General features: G+C 62.1%; 2 protein-coding genes across 2 annotated transcripts; one reads left to right on the forward strand and one right to left on the reverse strand.

The window, feature by feature from the left end:
* Nucleotides 1-399: 399 nt before the first annotated feature.
* Nucleotides 400-655, forward strand: LOC148590262 (microfibril-associated glycoprotein 4-like; the record flags this gene model as incomplete). Its single annotated transcript, XM_088539251.1, has 1 exon — nucleotides 400-655. A coding segment is annotated over one exon (254 nt), but the record flags the coding sequence as incomplete, so codon positions are not given.
* A 7,856-nt stretch (nucleotides 656-8,511) lies between these two features.
* On the reverse strand, nucleotides 8,512-22,145 carry GDPD3 (glycerophosphodiester phosphodiesterase domain containing 3). Its single transcript, XM_088539252.1, has 11 exons — nucleotides 22,140-22,145; nucleotides 21,059-21,101; nucleotides 19,073-19,115; nucleotides 17,622-17,757; nucleotides 16,784-16,829; nucleotides 15,937-16,055; nucleotides 14,715-14,804; nucleotides 13,728-13,861; nucleotides 12,699-12,758; nucleotides 12,578-12,629; nucleotides 8,512-8,676 (listed from the first exon to the last, which is right to left on the reverse strand). The coding sequence occupies exons 1-11, from the start codon at nucleotides 22,143-22,145 to the stop codon at nucleotides 8,512-8,514; spliced, it is 894 nt and encodes a 297-aa protein (XP_088395378.1).
* Nucleotides 22,146-22,574: the final 429 nt, after the last annotated feature.

Raw genomic sequence — 22,574 nt, forward strand, 5'->3', positions numbered from 1 at the left:
AGGGGAGGGGCCAACAGGTCAACCCGGAAAGTAGGCAACAGGTCAACCCAGAGAGGGGCCAACAGGTCATCCCAGGGAGGGACCAATAGGTCAACCCAGGGAGGGACCAATAGGTCAACCCAGAGAGGACAGGTCAACCCTGAGAGGAGACAACAGGTCAACCCGAGAGGGGCCAATAGGTCAACCCAGAGAGAGAGGCTAACAGGGCAACCCGGAGAGGGGCCAACAGGTCAACCTAGAAAGAGAGGCCAACAGGTCAACCTAGAAAGAGAGGCTAACAGGTCAACCCAGGGAAGTGCCAACAGGTCAACCCAGAGCAGGGCCAACAGGTCAACCCAAAGCGCGTGTTGGAGGCCGGGAGGCCCCCGTATCGGAGGCTCAGAGGCTCCTGTCCCGCAGGCGACTCCCTGTCCTACCACAACGGGCAGAAGTTCTCCACGTTCGACCGGGACCAGGACCAGGACCAGCACGTGCAGAACTGCGCGGCGCTGGCGTCCGGCGCCTGGTGGTTCCGCGGCTGCCACTTCTCCGACCTCAACGGCCTCTACCTGGGCGGCCCCCACCGCTCCTACGCCAACGGCCTCCTCTGGGCCTCCTGGAAGGGCTTCAACTACTCCGTCCGCCGCAGCGAGATGAAGATCCGGCGCCTCTGAGCGCCGCCCCCCGGCTCCGTGGGGCTGCCCACGGCGCCGCGGCCTCCACGGGCCTCCAATAAAGCTCCCTCCCTGCAGCCTCCGCGGGGCCTTCGTGGTGGGAGGAGGGGCCCCGGCGTCCGGGCGCCGCCCCCCCTTTCCCTCTCTGCCCCATAGGCCCCACGGAGACTTCACAGGACGCACAGAGCCCCCATAGGCCCCATAAAGCCTCATAGAGCCCCATAGAGGCCCATAGAGCCCCATACGCACCATAGAGACCCATACAGACCCTCTAGGAGCCCCCTATAGACTCCTAGGACCCCATAGAGACCCATGGAGACCCCCTAGGGCCCCCTATAGACCCCTTGGACCCCATACAGACCCCCTATAGACCCCCTGGACCCCACAGAGGCCCTGCAGGACCCCTATAGGCCCTTAGGACCCCATACAGACCCCCTATAGACCCCATAGAGACCCATAGACCCCCCTATGGCCCAATAGAGACCCATGGAGACCCACTAGGGCCCCCTATAGACTCCTAGGACCCCATAGAGACCCATGGAGACCCCTAGGGCCCCCTATAGACCCCCTTGGACCCCATAGAGACCCCCTATAGACCCTGTGGACCCCATAGAGACCTCCTATAGACCCCATAGAGACCCATAGACCCCCCCTATGGCCCCATAGAGACCCATGGAGACCCCCTGGGGCCCCCTATAGACTCCTAGGACCCCATAGAGACCCACCGAGACCCATAGAGACCCCCTATAGACCCCATAGAGACCCATAGACCCCCCTATGGCCCCAATAGAGACACATGGAGAACCACTAGGGCCCCCTATATACTCCTAGGACCCCATAGAGACCCATGGAGACCCCCTGGGGCCCCCTATAGACTCCTCGGACCCCATAGAGACCAATGGAGATCCCCTAGGGCCTGCTATAGACCCTAGGACCCATAGAGACCCACCGAGACCCCATAGAGACCCCCTATAGACGCCATAGAGACCCATAGACCCCTTGTATGGCCCCCATAGAGAACCATAGAGACCCCCTACCACCCCTATAGACTCCTAGGACCCCACAGAGACCCATGGAGACCCCCTAAGACCCCCTATAGACCCCTTGGACCCCATAGAGAACCCCTATAGACCCCAAGGATCCCACAGAGGCCCCCTAGGACCCCCTATAGGCCCTTAGGACCCCATACAGACCGCCTATAGACCCCACAGAGACCCATAGACCCCCGCTACGGCCCCCATAGAGACCCATGGAGACCCCCTAGGACCCCCTATAGACTCCTAGGACCCCATAGAGAACCCCTATAGACCAATCGGACACCACAGAGGCCCCCTAGGACCCCCTTTACACCCCTAGGACCCCATAGAAACCCATGGAGACCCCATAGGGACCCCCTATAGACCCCCTAGGACTCCATAGAGACCCATAGACCCCCCTATGGCCCCCATAGAGACCCATGGAGACCCCCTAGCACCCCATAGAGACCAATAGAGACCCCCTAGGACCCCCTATAGACTCCTAGGACCCCATAGAGACCCATGGGGACCCCCTAGGACCCCGTATAGACCCCATGGACCCCATAGAGACCCCCTATAGACCCCTTGGACCCCCAGAGGCCCCCTAGGACCCCATAGGACCCCATAGAGACCCATGGAGACCCCCTAGGACCCCCTATAGACTCCTAGGTCCCCATAGAGACCCCCTATAGACCAATTGGACACCACAGAGGCCCCCTAGGACCCGCTATAGACCCCTAGGACCCAATAGAGAACCCCTATAGATCCCATAGAGACCCATGGATAGCCCCTAGGGCTCCCTATAGACCCCTCGGGCCCCATAGAGACCGCCTATAGACCCCATAGAGACCCATAGACCCTCCCTATGGCCCCCATAGAGACCCATGGAGACCCCCTGGGGCCCCCTATAGACTCCTAGGACCCCATAGAGATCAATGGAGACCCCCTAGGGCCCCCTATAGACCCCTTGGACCCCATAGAGACCCACCGAGACCCCATAGAGACCCCCTATAGACCCCATAGAGACCCATAGACCCCCCTATGGCCCCAATAGAGACACATGGAGAACCACTAGGGCCCCCTATAGACCCCCTAGGACCCCATAGAGACCCATGGAGACCCCCTAGGGCCTCCTATAGACTCCTAGGACCCCATAGAGACCAATGGAGACCCCCTAGGGCCCCCTATAGACCCCTTGGACCCCATAGAGACCCCCTATAGACCAATCGGACACCACAGAGGCCCCCTAGGACCACCTTTTGACCCCTAGGACCCCATAGAAACCCATGGAGACCCCATAGGGACCCCCTATAGACCCAGTAGGACTCCATAGAGACCCATAGATCCCCCCTATGGCCCCCATAGAGACCCATGGAGACCCCCTAGCACCCCATAGAGACCCATACAGACCCCTTAGGACCCCCTATAGACTCCTAGGACTCCATAGAGACCCATGGAGACCCCCTAGGACCCCCTATAGTCCCCCTAGCACCCCATAGAGACCCACAGAGGCCCCCTAGGACCCCCTATAGACCACATGGACCCCATGGAGACCCCCTATAGATGCCTTGGACCACCAGAGGCCCCCTAGGACCCCTATAGGCCCTTAAGACCCCATAGAGACCTCCTATAGACCCATAGAGATCCATAGTACCCCCCCTATGGCCTCCATAGAGACCCATGGAGACCCCCTAGGATCCCCTATAGACCCCTTAGGACCCCATAGAGTCCCATGGAGACCCCCTAGGACCCCCTATAGACTCCTAGGTCCCCATAGAGACCCCCTATAGACCAATTGGACACCACAGAGGCCCCCTAGGACCCGCTATAGACCCCTAGGACCCCATAGAGCACCCCTATAGATCCCATAGAGACCCATGGAGAGCCCCTAGGGCCCCCTATAGACCCCTCGGACCCCATAGAGACCGCCTATAGACCCCATAGAGACCCATAGACCCCCTTATGGCCCCCATAGAGACCCATGGAGACCCCCTGGGGCCCCCTATAGACTCCTAGGCCCCCATAGAGACCAATGGAGACCCCCCAGGGCCCCCTATAGACCCCTTGGACCCCATAGAGACCCCCTATAGACCCCTTGGACCCCACAGAGGCCCCGCAGGACCCCCTATAGGCCCTTAGGACCCCATAGAGACCTCCTATAGACCCCATAGAGACCCATAGACCCCCCCTATGGCCCCATAGAGACACATGGAGACCCCCTAGGACCCCATAGAGACACACAGCGTCCCCTAGGACCCCCTATAGACTCCTAGGACCCCAAAGAGACCCCCTATAGACCAATTGAACACCACAGAGGCCCCCTAGGACCCGCTATAGACCCCTAGGATCCCAGAGAGACCCCCTATAGACCCCATAGAGACCCATGGAGAGCCCCTAGGGCCCCCTATAGACCCCTCGGACCCCATAGAGACCAACCGAGACCCCTTAGAGACCCCCTATAGACCCATAGACCCCTTGTATGGCCCCCATAGAGACCCATGGAGACTCCCTAGGATTGCATAGAGACCCCAGGGACCCCATAGAGACCCCCTATGGCCCCCATACACACTCATGGAGACCCCCTAGGACACCCTATAGACTCCTAGGACCCCATAGAGACCCCCTATAGACCCCTTGGACCCCACAGAGGCCCCCTAGGACCCCATAGAGACCCCTAGAACCGCATAGAGACCGCCTATAGACCCCATAGAGACCCATAGACCCCCACTATGGCCCCATAGAGACCCATGGAGACCCCCTAGTACCCCCTATAGACCCCTAGGACCCCATAGAGACCCACCGAGACCCCATAGAGACCCCCTATAGACCCCATAGAGACCCATGGAGACCCCCTAGGGCCCCCTATAGACCTCTCGGACCCCATAGAGACCCATAGAGACCCCCTAGAACCCCCTATAGACTCCGAGGACCCCATAGAGACCCCCTATAGACCAATCGGACACCACAGAGGCCCCCTAGGATCCCCTTTAGACCCCTAGAACCCCTTAGAGACCCCGTATAGACCCCATAGAGGCCCATAGACCCCTTGTATGGCCCCCATAGAGACCCATGGAGATACCCTAGGGCCCCCTATAGACTCCAAGGACATCATAGAGACCCATGGAGACCCTCTAGGGCCCCCTATAGAACCCTCGGACCCCATAGAGACCCATAGAAACCCCCTAAGACCCCTTATAGACCCCTTGGACCCCATAGAGAACCCCTATAGACCCCAAGGACCCCACAGAGGCCCCCTGGGACCCCCTATAGACCCCTAGAACCGCATAGAGACCGCCTATAGACCCCATAGAGACCCGTAGAGCCCCCCTACGGCCCCCATAGAGACCCATGGAGACCCCCTAGGACCCCCTATAGACCCCTAGGACCCCATAGAGACCCATGGAGAACCCCTAGGGCCTCCTATAGACCCCTAAGACCCAATAGAGACCCCCTATAAACCCCTTGGACCCCACAGATGCCCCCTAGGATCCCCTACAGACCCCTAGGACCCCACAGAGACCCCCTAGGACCCACTATAGACTTCTAAGACCCCATATAGATCCATAGAGACCCCCTATAGACCCGTAGGACCCCATAGAGATCCCTAAGGAGACCCTATAGATCTCTCCGATCCCATAGAGACCCATAGAGACCACCTAGGGCCCCCTATAGACTCTTAAGACCCCATAGAGACCCATGGAGACCCCCTAGGGCCCCCTATAGAACCCTCGGACCCCATAGAGACCCATGGAGAACCCCTAGGACCCCCTATAGACTCCTAGGACCCTATAGTGACCCATAGAGATCCCCTGGGGACCCCTATAGACCCCTCGGACCCCATAGAGATCCCTTAGGAGACCCTATAGATCCCTTGGATCCCATAGCGACCCATAGAGACTCCCTAGGACCCACTATAGACTCCTAGGACCCCATAGAGACCCATGGAGAACCCCTAAGACCCCTAGGACCCCATAGAGACCTCCTATAGACCCCTCGGACCCCATAGAGACCCATGGAGACCCCCTATAGACCCCTAGGACCCCACAGAGACCCCTCGGACTCCATAGAGACCCATGGAGACCCTCTACTCACCCTATAGACCCCTGGGACCCCATAGAGACCCCCTATAGACCCCTCGGACCCCATAGAGATCCCTTAGGAGACCCTATAGATCCCTCGGATCCCATAGCGACCCATAGAGACCTCCTAGGACCCGCTATAGACTCCTAGGACCCCATAGGGACCCCATAGAGACCCATAGAGACCCCCTATAGACCCCTAGGACCCCACAGAGACCCCCTATAGACCCCTCGGACCCCATAGAGACCCGTGGAGACCCCCTATAGACCCCTAGGACCCCATAGAGACCCCCTATAGACCCCTCGGACTCCATAGAGACCCATGGAGACCCCCTACTCCCCCTATAGACCCCTGGGACCCCATAGAGATCCCTTAGGAGACCCTATAGATCCCTTGGATCCCATAGCGACCCATAGAGACCCCCTAGGACCCGCTATAGACTCCTAGGACCCCATAGGGACCCATAGAGACTCCCTAGGGCCCCCTATAGACCCCTAGGACCCAATAGAGACCCCCTATAAACCCCTTGGACCCAACAGATGCCCCCCTAGTACCCCCTATAGACCCCTAGGACCCCACAGAGACCCCCTAGGACCCACTATAGACCCTAAGACCCCATAGAGTTCAATGGAGACCCGCTATAGACCCCTAGGACCCCATAGAGATCCCTTAAGAGACCCTATAGATCTATCCGATCCTGTAGAGACCCATAGAGACACCCTAGGGCCCCCTATAGACCCCTCGGACCCCATAGAGATCCCTTAGGAGACCCTATAGATCCCTTGGATCCCATAGCGACCCATAGAGACTCCCTAGGACCCCTGTAGACTCCTAGGACCCCATAGAGACCCATAGAAACCCCTTTGGCTCCCATAGAGACCCCAGGGACCCCATAGAGACCGATAGAGACTCCCTAGGGCCCTCTATAGACCCCTAGGACTGCATAGAGACCCCCTATAGACCCTTGGACCCCCCAGAGGCCCCCCTAGGACCCGCTATAGACTCCTAGGACCCCATAGAGACCCATGGAGACCCCCTAGGGATCCTATAGACCCCTAGGACCCAATAGAGACCCCCTATAGACCCCTAGGACCCCACAGAGACCCCCTAGGACCCCCTATAGACTTCTAAGACCCCATAGAGATCCATGGAGATCCCCTATAGACCCCTAGGACCCCATAGAGATCCCTAAGGAGACCCTATAGATCTCTCCGATCCCATAGAGACCCATAGAGACCCCCTAGGGCCCCCTATAGAACCCTCGGACCCCATAGAGACCCATGGAGAACCCCTAGGACCCCCTATAGACTCCTAGGACCCTATAGTGACCCATAGAGATCCCCTGGGGACCCCTATAGACCCCTCGGACCCCATAGAGATCCCTTAGGAGACCCTATAGATCCCTTGGATCCCATAGCGACCCATAGAGACTCCTAGGACCCGTTATAGACTCCTAGGACCCCACAGAGACCCATAGAGACCCATGGAGAGCCCCTATAGACCCCTAGGACCCCATAGAGACCTCCTATAGACCCCTCGGACCCCATAGAGACCCGTGGAGACCCCCTATAGACCCCTAGGACCCCATAGAGACCCATGGAGACCCTCTACTCCCCCTATAGACCCCTGGGACCCCATAGAGACCCCCTATAGACCCCTCGGATCCCATAGAGATCCCTTAGGACACCCTATAGATCCCTCTGATCCCATAGCGACCCATAGAGACCTCCTAGGACCCGCTATAGACTGCTAGGACCCCATAGGGACCCATAGAGACCCCCTATAGACTTCTAGGACCCCATAGAGACCCATGGAGACCCCCTACTCCCCCTATAGACCCCTGGGACCCCATAGAGACCCCTATAGACCCCATAGAGATCCCTTAGGAGACCCTATAGATCCCTTGGATCCCATAGCGACCCATAGAGACCCCCTAGGACCCGCTATAGACTGCTAGGACCTCATAGAAACCAATAGAAACCCATAGAGACCCCCTATAGACCCGTCGGACCCCATAGAGACCCATGGAGACCCCCTATAGATCCCTAGGACCCCATAGAGACCCATGGAGACCCCCTATAGACCCCTCGGACTCCATAGAGACCCATGGAGACCCCCTACTCCCCCTATAGACCCCTGGGACCCCATAGAGACCCCTATAGACCCCTTGGACCCCGTAGAGATCCCTTGGACCCCATAGAGATCCCTTAGGAGACCCTATAGATCCGTCGGATCCCATAGCGACCCATAGAGACCTCCTAGGACCCGCTATAGACTGCTAGGACCTCATAGAAACCAATAGAGACCCATAGAGACCCCCTATAGACCCCTAAGACCCCATAGATACCCATGGAGACCCCCTACTCCCCCTATAGACCCCTGGGACCCCATAGAGATCCCTATAGACCCCTTAGACCCCATAGAGATCCCTTAGGAGACCCTATAGATCTCTTGGATCCCATAGCGACCCATAGAGACCCCCTAGGACCCGCTATAGACTGCTAGGACCCCATAGAGACCCATGGAGACCCCCTATAGACCCCATGGACCCCATAGAGACCCATAGAGACCCCCTATAGATACCTAGGACCCCATAGTGACCCATGGAGACCCCCTATAGACCCCTATAGACCCCCTAGGACCCCTCAGAACCCATAGAGACCCCCTATAGACCCCTATAGACCCCATAGCAACCCATAGACCCCCCCATAGAGCCCCGCAGAGGAAGGGCCCGGGCGTCCGGGCGGGAGGAGCCGCCGCGTTTATTGGGCGCCGTTTTGGGGCGAATCGGGGCGGTTTTGGGGCGGGGGGGGGTGCGCGTCCAGGTAGCGCCGCAGCCGGGTCGGGTAGTCGGTCATGACCCCCGTGGCCCCATAGGCGAAGGCGGCCGCGAAGTCCCGCTCGTCGTTGAGGACCCACAGCACGACCTGGGGGCCCAGGCGTCCGGGTGAGCCCCATGGGACCCATAGGGATCCATAGGGACCCATAGGGACCCACAGCACCACCTGGGGGCCCAGGCGTCCGGGTGAGCCCCATAGCGACCCATAGGGACCCATAGGGACACCCATAGGGACCCACAGCACGACCTGGATGGGCCCAGGCGTCCGGGTGAGCCCCATGGGACCCATAGCGACCCATAGGGATCCATAGGGACCCATAGGGACCCATAGGGACCCACAGCACCACCTGGGGGCCCAGGCGTCCGGGTGAGCCCCATGGGACCCATAGGGATCCATAGGGACCCATAGGGACCCATAGGGACCCATAGAGACCCATAGGGAGCCATAGGGACCCATAGGGACCCATAGGGACCCATAGGGACCCATAGGGACCCACAGCACCACCTGGGGGCCCAGGCGTCCGGGTGAGCCCCATGGGACCCATAGGGACCCATAGGGAGCCATAGGGACCCATAGGGATCCATAGGGACCCATAGGGACCCACAGCACCACCTGGGGGCCCAGGCGTCCGGGTGAGCCCCATGGGACCCATAGCGACCCATAGGGATCCATAGGGACCCATAGGGACCCACAGCACCACCTGGGGGCCCAGGCGTCCGGGTGAGCCCCATGGGACGCATAGCGACCCATAGGGACACCCATAGGGACCCATAGGGACCCAGAGCACGACCTGGGGGCCCAGGCGTCCGGGTGAGCCCCATGGGACCCATAGAGACCCATAGGGGCCCATAGGGACCCATAGGGACCCATAGAGACCCATAGGGATCCATAGGGACCCATAGAGACCCATAAGGACCCACAGCACCACCTGGGGGCCCAGGCGTCCGGGTGAGCCCCATGGGACCCATAGCGACCCATAGGGACCCATAGGGATCCATAGGGACCCATAGGGACCCACAGCACCACCTGGGGGCCCAGGCGTCCGGGTGAGCCCCATGGGACCCATAGGGATCCATAGGGACCCATAGGGACCCATAGGGACCCATAGAGACCCATAGGGAGCCATAGGGACCCATAGGGACCCATAGGGACCCATAGGGACCCATAGGGACCCACAGCACCACCTGGGGGCCCAGGCGTCCGGGTGAGCCCCATGGGACCCATAGGGACCCATAGGGAGCCATAGGGACCCATAGGGATCCATAGGGACCCATAGGGACCCACAGCACCACCTGGGGGCCCAGGCGTCCGGGTGAGCCCCATGGGACCCATAGCGACCCATAGGGATCCATAGGGACCCATAGGGACCCACAGCACGACCTGGGGGCCCAGGCGTCCGGGTGAGCCCCATGGGACGCATAGCGACCCATAGGGACACCCATAGGGACCCATAGGGACCCAGAGCACGACCTGGGGGCCCAGGCGTCCGGGTGAGCCCCATGGGACCCATAGAGACCCATAGGGGCCCATAGGGACCCATAGGGACCCATAGAGACCCATAGGGATCCATAGGGACCCATAGAGACCCATAAGGACCCACAGCACCACCTGGGGGCCCAGGCGTCCGGGTGAGCCCCATGGGACCCATAGCAACCCATAGGGACCCATAGGGATCCATAGGGACCCATAGGGACCCACAGCACCACCTGGGGGCCCAGGCGTCCGGGTGAGCCCCATGGGACCCATAGGGATCCATAGGGACCCATAGGGACCCATAGAGACCCATAGGGAGCCATAGGGACCCATAGGGACCCATAGGGACCCATAGGGACCCATAGGGACCCACAGCACCACCTGGGGGCCCAGGCGTCCGGGTGAGCCCCATGGGACCCATAGGGACCCATAGGGAGCCATAGGGACCCATAGGGATCCATAGGGACCCATAGGGACCCACAGCACCACCTGGGGGCCCAGGCGTCCGGGTGAGCCCCATGGGACCCATAGCGACCCATAGGGATCCATAGGGACCCATAGGGACCCACAGCACGACCTGGGGGCCCAGGCGTCCGGGTGAGCCCCATGGGACGCATAGCGACCCATAGGGACACCCATAGGGACCCATAGGGACCCAGAGCACGACCTGGGGGCCCAGGCGTCCGGGTGAGCCCCATGGGACCCATAGAGACCCATAGGGGCCCATAGGGACCCATAGGGACCCATAGAGACCCATAGGGATCCATAGGGACCCATAGAGACCCATAAGGACCCACAGCACCACCTGGGGGCCCAGGCGTCCGGGTGAGCCCCATGGGACCCATAGCGACCCATAGGGACCCATAGGGATCCATAGGGACCCATAGGGACCCACAGCACCACCTGGGGGCCCAGGCGTCCGGGTGAGCCCCATGGGACCCATAGGGATCCATAGGGACCCATAGGGACCCATAGGGACCCATAGAGACCCATAGGGAGCCATAGGGACCCATAGGGACCCATAGGGACCCATAGGGACCCATAGGGACCCACAGCACCACCTGGGGGCCCAGGCGTCCGGGTGAGCCCCATGGGACCCATAGGGACCCATAGGGAGCCATAGGGACCCATAGGGATCCATAGGGACCCATAGGGACCCACAGCACCACCTGGGGGCCCAGGCGTCCGGGTGAGCCCCATGGGACCCATAGCGACCCATAGGGATCCATAGGGACCCATAGGGACCCACAGCACGACCTGGGGGCCCAGGCGTCCGGGTGAGCCCCATGGGACGCATAGCGACCCATAGGGACACCCATAGGGACCCATAGGGACCCAGAGCACGACCTGGGGGCCCAGGCGTCCGGGTGAGCCCCATGGGACCCATAGAGACCCATAGGGGCCCATAGGGACCCATAGGGACCCATAGAGACCCATAGGGATCCATAGGGACCCATAGAGACCCATAAGGACCCACAGCACCACCTGGGGGCCCAGGCGTCCGGGTGAGCCCCATGGGACCCATAGCGACCCATAGGGACCCATAGGGATCCATAGGGACCCATAGGGACCCACAGCACCACCTGGGGGCCCAGGCGTCCGGGTGAGCCCCATGGGACCCATAGCGACCCATAGGGACCCATAGTGACCCATAGGGATCCATAGGGACACCCATAGGGACCCATAGGGACCCATAGGGACACCCATAGGGACCCACAGCACGACCTGGAGGGGCCCAGGCGTCCGGGTGAGCCCCATGGGACCCATAGGGACCCATAGGGACCCATAGGGACCCATAGGGACACCCATAGGGACACAGGGACACCCATAGGGACACCCATAGGGACCCACAGCACGACCTGGGGGCCCAGGCGTCCGGGTGAGCCCCATAGCGACCCATAGGGATCCATAGGGACACCCATAGGGACACCCATAGGGACCCACAGAACGACCTGGAGGGGCCCAGGCGTCCGGGTGAGCCCCATGGGACCCATAGAGACCCATAGGGACCCATAGGGATCCATAGGGACACCCATAGGGACCCATAGGGACACAGGGACACCCATAGGGACCCATAGGGACCCATAGGGACCCACAGAACCACCTGGGGGCCCAGGCGTCCGGGTGAGCCCCATAGGGATCCATAGGGACACCCATAGGGACACCCATAGGGACACAGGGACACCCATAGGGACCCAGGGACACCCATAGGGACACCCATAGGGACCCACAGCACGACCTGGGGGCCCAGGCGTCCGGGTGAGCCCCATAGCGACCCATAGGGACACCCATAGGGACCCATAGGGAGCCATAGGGACCCATAGGGACCCATAGGGACCCAGGCGTCCGGGTGAGCCCTGTGGGACTCACAGCGACACCCATAGGGGCCCAAGCGTCCGGGTGAGCCCTATGGCACCCATAGGGACCCATAGGGACACCCATAGGGGCCCAGAGTGCCACCTGGGGGCCCAGGCGTCCGGGTGAGCCCAAAGGGGCCCAGGCGTCCGGGTCCCACCTGGATCCCGCGGTCCTTGAGGTGCTGCAGCAGCTTCTTCCTCATGGTGATTCTGGGGTGAAAAGCGGCGGTTTTGGGGCTGCCCCTCCCGCCCCCCCCACCCCCCCCGCCCCTCACTCACTTCTCCACGACCTTGGCCAGGAGCCGCCCCAGGAGCCCCCGGGGAACCGGGAAGTAGGTCCTGGAATGGGGAGAGGGGAGCGGGGTGGGCCCAGGCGTCCGGGAGCCCAAAACGGGACCCCAAAATGGGCCCAGGCGTCCGGGACATCCCAAAACGGGCCCAGGTGTCCGGGACATCCCAAAAAGGGCCCAGGCGTCCGGGACACCTAAAAAAAGGGCCCAGGTGTCCGGGATCCCAGAATGGGCCCAGGCGTCCGGGACATCCCAAAATGGGCCCTGGTGTCTGGGACACCCTAAAAAAGGGCCCAGGCGTCCGGGACCACAAAATGGGACCCCAAAATGGGCCCAGGTGTCTGGGACACCTAAAAAAGGGCCCAGGCGTCTGGGATCCGAGAATGGGCCCAGGCGTCCGGGACATCCCAAAATGGGCCCTGGTGTCTGGGACACCCTAAAAAAGGGCCCAGGCATCCGGGACCACAAAATGGGACCCCAAAAAGGGCCCAGGCATCCGGAACATCCCAAAAAGGGCCCAGGCGTCCGGGACCACAAAACGGGACCCCAAAAAGGGCCCAGGCGTCTGGGATGCTCCAAAATGGGCCCAGGTGTCCGGGACACCCAAAACAGGACCCCAAAATGGGCCCAGGCGTCCGGGAGCCCAAAACGGGACCCCAAAAAGGGCCCAGGTGTCCAGGACCCTCCCAGAATGGGCCCAGGCGTCCTGGACATCCCAAAATGGGCCCTGGTGTCTGGGACACCCAGAAAAGGGCCCAGGCGTCCGGGAAACCCCAAAAAGGGCCCAGGCGTCCGGGACCACAAAACGGGACCCCAAAAAGGGGCCCAGGCGTCCGGGACATCCCAAAATGGGCCCAGGCATCCGGGATGCTCCAAAAAGGGCCCAGGCGTCCGGGACACCCAGAAAAGGGCCCAGGCGTCCGGGACACCCCAAAAAGGGCCCAGGCGTCCGGGATGCTCCAAAAAGGGCCCAGGCGTCCGGGACCCCCCCACAAACCCCCCCGTCCCCCCCCCGTACCTGTTGATGATGGAGGGCAGCAGGAAGAACAGGAAGGATTCGGGCAGCGGCACCAGGGGCAGCAGCCCCGTGTAGTGGAGCAGGAGCAGGAGGAGCCCCCGGCGCAGGGAGAAGCAGAACGGCATGGCCGGGTGCTGGGGGGGGAGGGCAGGACGCCTGGGCCCCTGAGCCGGGACACCCCATCCCCCCCCCGACACCCCTGCCCATCCCCCATCCTGGACCCATCCCCCATCCCGGACCCATCCCCCACCCGGACACCCCCATCCATCCCCCATCCCCCATCCCGGACGCCTGGGCCCCCCCATCCCCCCCCCCGGCGCAGGGAGAAGCAGAAGGGCATGGCCGGGTGCTGGGGGGAGGGGGGCATTGGGGGCAGGACGCCTGGGCCCCCTGGACACCCCCATCCATCCCCCATCCCCCATCCCGGACGCCTGGGCCCATCGTGGGCAGGATGCCCCATCCCCCACCCGGATATCCCCCCCCATCCCCCCCCGGACCCACCCCTCACCCAGACACCAGGGCCCCCCCCCCAGAAACTGGGGCCCTTCCCACATTCCCGGCTCCTTCCCAGACTCCTGGGACCCCCGGATTCCCGGCCCCTTCCCAGATCCCCCTCCCAGATTTCCGGCCCCTTTCCGGATCCCTGGGCCCCTTCCCACATTCCTGGCCCGTTCCCAGATTCCCAGCCCCTTCCTGGATTCCCGGCCCATTTCCATATTCCCAGCCCTTTCCCACATTTCCAGCCCCTTCCTGGATCCCTGGGTCCCTTCCCACATTCCCGGCCCTTTCCCGCATTCCCAGTCCCTTCCCACATTCCCGGTCCCTTCCCGGATTCCCCTCCCGCATTCCCGGCCCTTTCCCGCATTCCCGGTCCCTTCCCGCATTCCCGGATTCCCCTCCCACATTCCCAGCCCCTTCCCAGATTCCCGGCCCTTTCCCACATTCCCGGATTCCCCCCCCGCGTTCCCGGCCCTTCCCGGCGCTCACGGCCGCCCGGCACTTCCGCAGGATCCGCTCATCGAAGGAGGCCCAGACCGTGATGGGCGCCCGGCCGTGGAGCTCGACCAGCGCGGCCACCTGCGGGAGCGGGAACGCCGGGATCCCTCCCGATGGGAATGCCGGGATCCCTCCCGATGGGAACGCCGGGATCCTTCCCGATGGGAACACCGGGATCCTTCCCGATGGGAACGCCGGGATCCTTCCCGCCCCCCGGAATACCGGGATCCTTCCCGCCCGGAACGCCGGGATCCTTCCCGATGGGAATACCAGGATCCTTCCCACCCGGAACGCCGGGATCCTTCCCAGAACGCCGGGATCCTTCCCGATGGGAACGCCGGGATCCTTCCCAATGGGAACGCCGGGATCCTTCCACCCGGAACGCCGGGATCCTTCCCAACGGGAACGCCGGGATCCTTCCCGCCCCCCGGAATACCGGGATCCTTCCCGACGGGAACACCGGGATCCTTCCCGATGGGAATACCGGGATCCTTCCCACCCGGAATACCGGGATCCCTCCTGATGGGAATACCGGGATCCTTCCCGCCCCCCAGAATACCGGGATCCTTCCAACGGGAATACCGGGATCCTTCCCAATCGGCATACCGGGACCCTTCCCGATGGGAATACCGGGATCCTTCCCGATGGGAACACCGGGATCCTTCCCGATGGGAATTCCGGGATCCTTCCCAATCGGAATACCGGGATCCTTCCCAACGGGAATACCGGGATCCTTCCCGGAACGCTGGGATCCTTCCCGATCGGAACACTGGGATCCTTCCCGCCCGGAATACCGGGATCCTTCCCAACCAGAACGCCGGGATCCTTCCTGCCTGGAATGCTGGGATCCTTCCCAACAGGAATACCGGGATCCTTCCCACCCGGAATACCGGGATCCTTCCCACCCAGAACGTGGGGGATCCTTCCTGGAACGCCGGGATCCTTCCCGACTGGAATGCCTGGGCCCTTCCTGTCAGGAATGCCGGGGCCCCTTCCCAACACGGATATCAGGGCCCCTTCCTGACCCAGATTCCCGGCCCCTTCCCGGATTCCCTTCCCGGGTGCCTGGGCCCTTTCCTGGATTCCCTTCCTGCATTCCCGGCCCTTCCCGGACTCCCAGCTCCTTCCCGGATTCCCTTCCCGCATTCCCAGCCCCCTCCCGCATTCCCGAATTCCCTCCCCACATTCCCGGATTCCCTTCCCGCATTCCCACCTCCCGGATGAGCCGCTCGTCGTCCTCTTTGATCTCGACGCTCACGGGGATTCCCGGGAAGCGGCTGAAAACTTCGGCCAGGAGGGGGAGGCGGCGGTCGGAGCCGTGAGCAAAGGAGCCTGGGAAGGAGCCGGGAAGCTGGGAATCTGGGAATCCGGGAAGGGGCCGGGAATCTGGGAAGCCGGGAAGCCGAGAAGGGAAGCCGAGAATCCGGGAAGGGAAGCCGGGAATCCGCAAAAGGGCCAGAAATCCGGGAAGGGAATCCAGGAATCCGGGAAGGGAATCCGGGAATCCGGGAAGGGGCCGGGAATCCGGGAAGGGAAGCCGGGAATCCAGGAATCCAGGAAGGGAAGCCCAGAATCCGGGAAGAGAAGCCGGGAATCCGCAAAAGGGCCAGAAATCTGGGAAGGGAATCTGGGAATCCAGGAAGGGGTCGGGAATCCGGGAAGGGAAGCCGGGAATCCAGGAAGGGGCCAGGAATCCGGGAAGGGAATCTGGGAAGGGGCCAGGAAGGGCCCGGGAATCCGGGAAAGGGGGCCCAGGAGTCCGGGAAGGAGCCGGGAATCCAGGAAGGGAATCCAGGAATCCGGGAAGGGAATCCGTGAAGGGAATCCAGGGAGCTGGGAATCCAGGAAGGGAATCTGGGAATCCAGGAAAGGGCCAGGAGTCCGGGAAGGGGCTGGGAGTCTGGGAAGGAAATCTGGGAAAGGGCCGGGAATCCGGGAAGGGAAGCCAGGAGTTTGGGAAAGGGCTGGAAATCTGGGAAGGGAATCCAGGAATCCGGGAAGGGGCCGGGAATCCCGGAAGGGCCCAGGCGTCCGGGGGCTCCCGTGTTCCCGGGTCTCACCTGGGGAAAACGTCACCTCCAGGGGGCTCTTGTAGGGCGGGAGCTCCTGGAATGGGAAGGGATTCCCACATTCCCGGCCCCATTCCCACATTCCCATTCCCACATTCCCATTCCCATTCCCACATTCCCATTCCCATCCCCATTCCCATTCCCACATTCCCATTCCCATTCCCACATTCCCGGCCCCATTCCCATTCCCACATTCCCACTCCCACATTCCCATTCCCATCCCCATTCCCATCCCCATTCCCACATTCCCATCCCCATCCCCATTCCCATTCCCACATCCCCATTCCCACATTCCCATCCCCATTCCCATCCCCATTCCCACATTCCCATCCCCATCCCCATTCCCATTCCCATCCCCATTCCCACATTCCCATTCCCATTCCCATCCCCATTCCCACATTCCCATCCCCATTCCCACATCCCCATCCCCATTCCCATTCCCATCCCCATCCCCATCCCCATCCCCATTCCCATCCCCATCCCCATCCCCATTCCCATCCCCATCCCCATCCCCATCCCCATCCCCATTCCCATCCCCATTCCCACATTCCCACCGCATAGGGCAGATCCCGGATTTCCCGCTCCAGCCCCGTCTCCCGCTCCAGGTTCCCGTCATGGCTGACGACGGCCGCTCCGTCCCCATCCCCATTCCCATTCCCATCCCCATTCCCATTCCCATCCCCATCCCCATTCCCATTCCCATCCCCATTCCCTCATTCCCATTCCCATCCCCATTCCCATTCCCACATTCCCACATTCCCACATTCCCATTCCCATTCCCACATTCCCATTCCCATTCCCATTCCCATTCCCACATTCCCATTCCCACCGCGTAGGGCAGATCCCGGATTTCCCGCTCCAGCCCCGTCTCCCGCTCCAGGTTCCCGTCATGGCTGACGACGGCCGCTCCGTCCCGGCTCCGTCGCACGTCCAGCTCCAGGAGGTCGGCGCCCTGGGACACCGCGCTGGGAACGGGGACACGGATTGGGAATGGGGACGGGGATTGGGAATGGGGACGGGGATTGGGCATGGGGATGGGGATTGGGAATGGGGATGGGGATGGGGAATGGGGACAGGGATTGGGAATGGGGACGGGGATTGGGAATGGGGACGGGGATTGGGGACAGGGACAGGGATGGGGAATGGGGACAGGGATTGGGAATGGGGACAGGGATTGGGAATGGGGACAGGGATTGGGAATGGGGACGGGGATTGGGGACAGGGACAGGGATTGGGAATGGGGATGGGGATTGGGAACGGGGACAGGGATTGGGAATGGGGATGGGGATTGGGAATGGGGATGGGGATTGGGAATGGGGACGGGGATTGGGACAAGGGACAGCGAAGGGAACAAGGGAGAGGGGACAAGGGATGGGGATAGGGACAGGGACACGGATAGGGATAGGGAATGGGGACAGGGACAAGGACAGGGACAGGGATGGGGACAGGGACAGGGGACAGATACAGGAGACAGGGATAGGGAACAAGGGACAACGGATAGGGATGGGGATCGGGACAGGGATGGGGATGGGGACAAGGGGGACAGGGGATGGGAATGGGGACAGGGACAGGGGATGGGAATGGGATGGGGACAGAGACAGGGGACAGGGATGCGGATAGGGACAAGGGACAGGGAAAGGAGACGGGACAAGAGACGAGGACAGGGATACGGATAGGGATAGGGAATGGGGATGGGGACAAGGAACAGGGACAAGGGACAGGGATGGGGACAGGGACAAGGGACAGGGATGGGGACAGGGGACAAGAGACGGGGACAGGGATACGGATAGGGATACGGGATGGGGATGGGGACAAGGGACAGGGATGGGGACAGGGATGCGGATAGGGATAGGGAATGCGGACAGGGACAAGGGACAGGGATGGGGGACAGGGGACAAGAGACAGGGACACGGATATGGATAGGGATAGGGGATGGGGATGGGGACAAGGGACAGGGATGGGGACAGGGACAAGGGACAGGGATGGGGACAGGGACAAGAGACGGGGACAGGGATACGGATAGGGATAGGGGATGGGGATGGGGACAAGGGACAGGGATGGGGACAGGGATGCGGATAGGGATACGGGATGGGGACAGGGGCAAGGGACAGGGATGGGGATGGGGACAGGGATGGGGACAAGGGACAGGGATGGGGACAGGGATGGGGATGGGGACAAGGGACAGGGATGGGGACAGGGATGGGGACAAGGGACAGGGACGGGGCCGGGGGGGTCGCCCGGACGCCGGGGCCCTTCCCGGGGTGGGGGATGGGCGCTCACTTGGCAAAGGCTTCCAGGGTGTTTTCCAGGCGCTCCCCGGAGCCTGGGGGGGATGGGGGACCCGGTGACGCCGGCCCGGACGCCGGGGCCCCTTCCCGGATTCCCGGATCCCCCCCGGATTCCGGGATTCCTCCCGGACACCTGGGCCCTTTCCCAGATTCCCAGATCCCCCCCAGATTCCCAGATCCCCTCCAGATTCCTGGATTCCTCCTGGACACCTGGGCCCCTTCCCAGATTCCCAGATTCCCCCTAGATTCCCAGATCCCCTCCATATTCCCGAATTCCTCCCGGACACCTGGGCCCTTTCCCAGATTCCCAGATCCCCCCAGATTCCCAGATCCCCCCAGATTCCCGGATCCCCTCCATATTCCTGGATTCCTCCCGGACGCCTGGGCCCTTCCCAGACCCCCATCCTGGACACCTGGCCCCTTTCCCAGATTCCCAGATCCCCCCCAGATTCCCAGATCCCCTCCATATTCCGGGATTCCTCCCGGACACCTGGGCCCTTTCCCAGATTCCCAGATCCCCCCCAGATTCCCAGATCCCCTCCATATTCCCGAATTCCTCCCGGACACCTGGGCCCTTTCCCAGATTCCCGGATCCCCTCCATATTCCCGAATTCCTCCCGGACACCTGGGCCCTTTCCCAGATTCCCAGATCCCCCCAGATTCCCAGATCCCCTCCATATTCCGGGATTCCTCCCGGACACCTGGGCCCTTTCCCAGATTCCCGGATCCCCTCCATATTCCCGGATTCCTCCCGGACACCTGGGCCCTTTCCCAGATTCCCGGATCCCCTCCATATTCCCGAATTCCTCCCGGACACCTGGGCCCTTTCCCAGATTCCCAGATCCCCCCAGATTCCCAGATCCCCTCCATATTCCGGGATTCCTCCCGGACACCTGGGCCCTTTCCCAGATTCCCGGATCCCCTCCATATTCCCGGATTCCTCCCGGACGCCTGGGCCCTTTCCCAGATTCCCGGATCCCCCCCGGACTCCTGGGCCCTTCCCGCCCCCCCCCCCCCCCGGACTCTGCCCCCTCCCCCCCCGGACGCCTGGGCCCCTCGGGATTCCCGGCCCTTCCCGGCCCCTCCCAAACTGCCCCGGCCGGTCCCGGCGGCTCCGGATGTTTCCGGCTGCACCTGCCCCTCCCCCCCCCCCCGGACACCTGGGCCCCTTCCCGGATTCCCGGATCCCCCCCCGGGACTCCCGGATCCCTCCAGGATTCCCGGATCCCTCCCGGATTCCCGGATCCCTCCAGGATTCCCAAATCCCTCCCGGATTCCCGGTTCCCCCCCGGACACCTGCGCCCTTCCCGGATTCCCAGCCCCTTCCCGGACTCCTGGGCCCTTTCCCAGATTCCCAGATCCCCCCCTGGATCCCTCCCAGATTCCCGGATCCCACCTGGATTCCCAGCCCTTTCCTGGCCCCTTCCCGGATTCCCGAATCCCTCCCGGACTCCCAGATCCCTCCCAGATCCCCCCAGATTCCCGGCCCCTTCCCAGATCCCCCCAGGATTCCCGGATTTCCGGATCCCTCCCAGACTCCCGGCCCCTTCCCGGATCCCCCCCAGGATTCCCAGGATTCCCGGATCCCCCCAGATTCCCAGCCCTTTCCTGGCCCCTTCCCAGATCCCCCCCTGGATCCTCCCTGGATTCCCGGTATTCCCAGATTCCCGCCCCCCCCGGACTCCCAGATCCCCCCCCAGATCCCCCCTGGATCCCCCCGGATTCCCGGGATTCCCGGGATTTCCGCCCCCCCTGGACTCCCAGATCCCCCCCGGATCCCCCCCCAGATTCCGGAATTCCCAGAATTCCCAGAATTCCCGGATTCCCGCCCCCTCAGACTCCCAGATCCCCCCCGGATTCCCCCCCAGATTCCGGAATTCCCAGAATTCCCGGATTCCCGCCCCCTCGGACTCCCAGATCCCCCCGGACCCCTCCCCGGATTCCCGGAATTCCCGGAATTCCCGGAATTCCCGCCCACCTCCGCGATGGGCGACCAGCCGGGCCGTGAAGGGGACCCGGGGCTGGGGGGGGGGGCGGCACCGGAGCCCCCCGAGACCCCCCAGGAGCAGAGCCAGGAGCGACGCCAGGGCGGGAAGCCGGGAATGACGCGGGAATCCGGGAATAATGCGGGAATGACGCCGGAATCCGGGAATGTCGCTGGAATCCGGGAATAATGCGGGAATGTCGCGGGAATGACGCGGGAATGAGGCGGGAATCCGGGAATGACGCCGGAATCTGGGAGCCGGGAGGAGCCGGGAATCCGGGAATGCAGGAGCCGGGAATCCGGGATGAGCCGGGATGAGCCGGGAATCCGGGAGCTGGGAGGAGCTGGAATCCGGGAATCTGGGATGAGCCGGGAGGAGCTGGGATGAGTCGGGAATCCGGGATGGGGGTCTGGGAATCTGGGATGGGGGTCTGGGAATCTGGGAAGAGGGTCCAGGATCCTCTGGGAATCTGGGAAGGGAATCTGGGAATCTGGGATGGGCCTGGGAATCCGGGATGGGAGCCTGGGAATCCGGGAATGGGCCGGGAGTCTGGGAAGGGGCCGGGAATCTGGGAAGAGAGTCTGGGAATCTGGGAAGGGAGTCAGGGAGGGGAGTCTGGGAGTTCGGGAAGGGCCTGGGAATCTGGGAAGGGGCCGGGAATCTGGGAATAACCTGGGAATCCGGGCAGGGAGTCCGGGAATCCGGGAATGTCGCAGGATCCGGGAATGTCGCGGGATCCGGGAATGTCGCGGGATCCAGGAAGGGCCCCGGCGTCCGGGCGCTCCGACCCGGCGGCTCCGGCTCTGGCCCCGCCCCCGCAGGTGGCACCGGGAGGGGCCCCGGCGTCCGGGAGGGGGAGGGGCAGGACGGCGGCCCCTCCCCCCCCCGGGGCCTCGATACTAATGAGGGGGAGGAGCTAATGAGCGGTGTATGCTAATGAGCAGTGTATGCTAATGAGCAGTGTATGCTAATGAGCACCAAATGCTAATGAGCAGTGTATGCTAATGAGCACTGTATGCTAATGAGCATGATATGCTAATGAGCAGCATGTCCTAAGGAGCAATGTATGTTAACGAGCATGTCACGCTAATGAGCAGCACATGCTAATGAGTGCTGTATGCTAATGAGCACCACATGCTAATGAGTAGCATATGTTAATGAGCACAGTATGCTAATGAGCATGGTGTACTAATGAGCTCTGCATGCTAATGAGCAGCATATGCTAATGAGCAGCATATGCTAATGAGCAGCATATGTTAATGAACACTGTCTATAATGTGCTAAATGCTAATGAGCTGTAGTATGTAAATGAGTCACAATATGCAAATTAAGTAAAATATGCTAATGGTTACAATATGGTAATGAGCCACGATATGGTAAGAGATCACAATATGCAAATGAGCTGCACTATGGTAATGAGGGGAGGTCAATGAGGCTGGAAGGAAATGGGAGGGGCTAAAGGGGGCGGGGAAATGCAAATGAGCATGCTAATAGCCAGTGGAAGCACTA

This window comes from Tinamus guttatus, unplaced genomic scaffold (genome assembly GCF_059628265.1).
Source record: "Tinamus guttatus ecotype Peru unplaced genomic scaffold, ASM5962826v1 Tinamus_guttatus_pri_ptg001530l, whole genome shotgun sequence".
Classification (NCBI taxonomy): Eukaryota; Metazoa; Chordata; class Aves; order Tinamiformes; family Tinamidae; genus Tinamus; species Tinamus guttatus.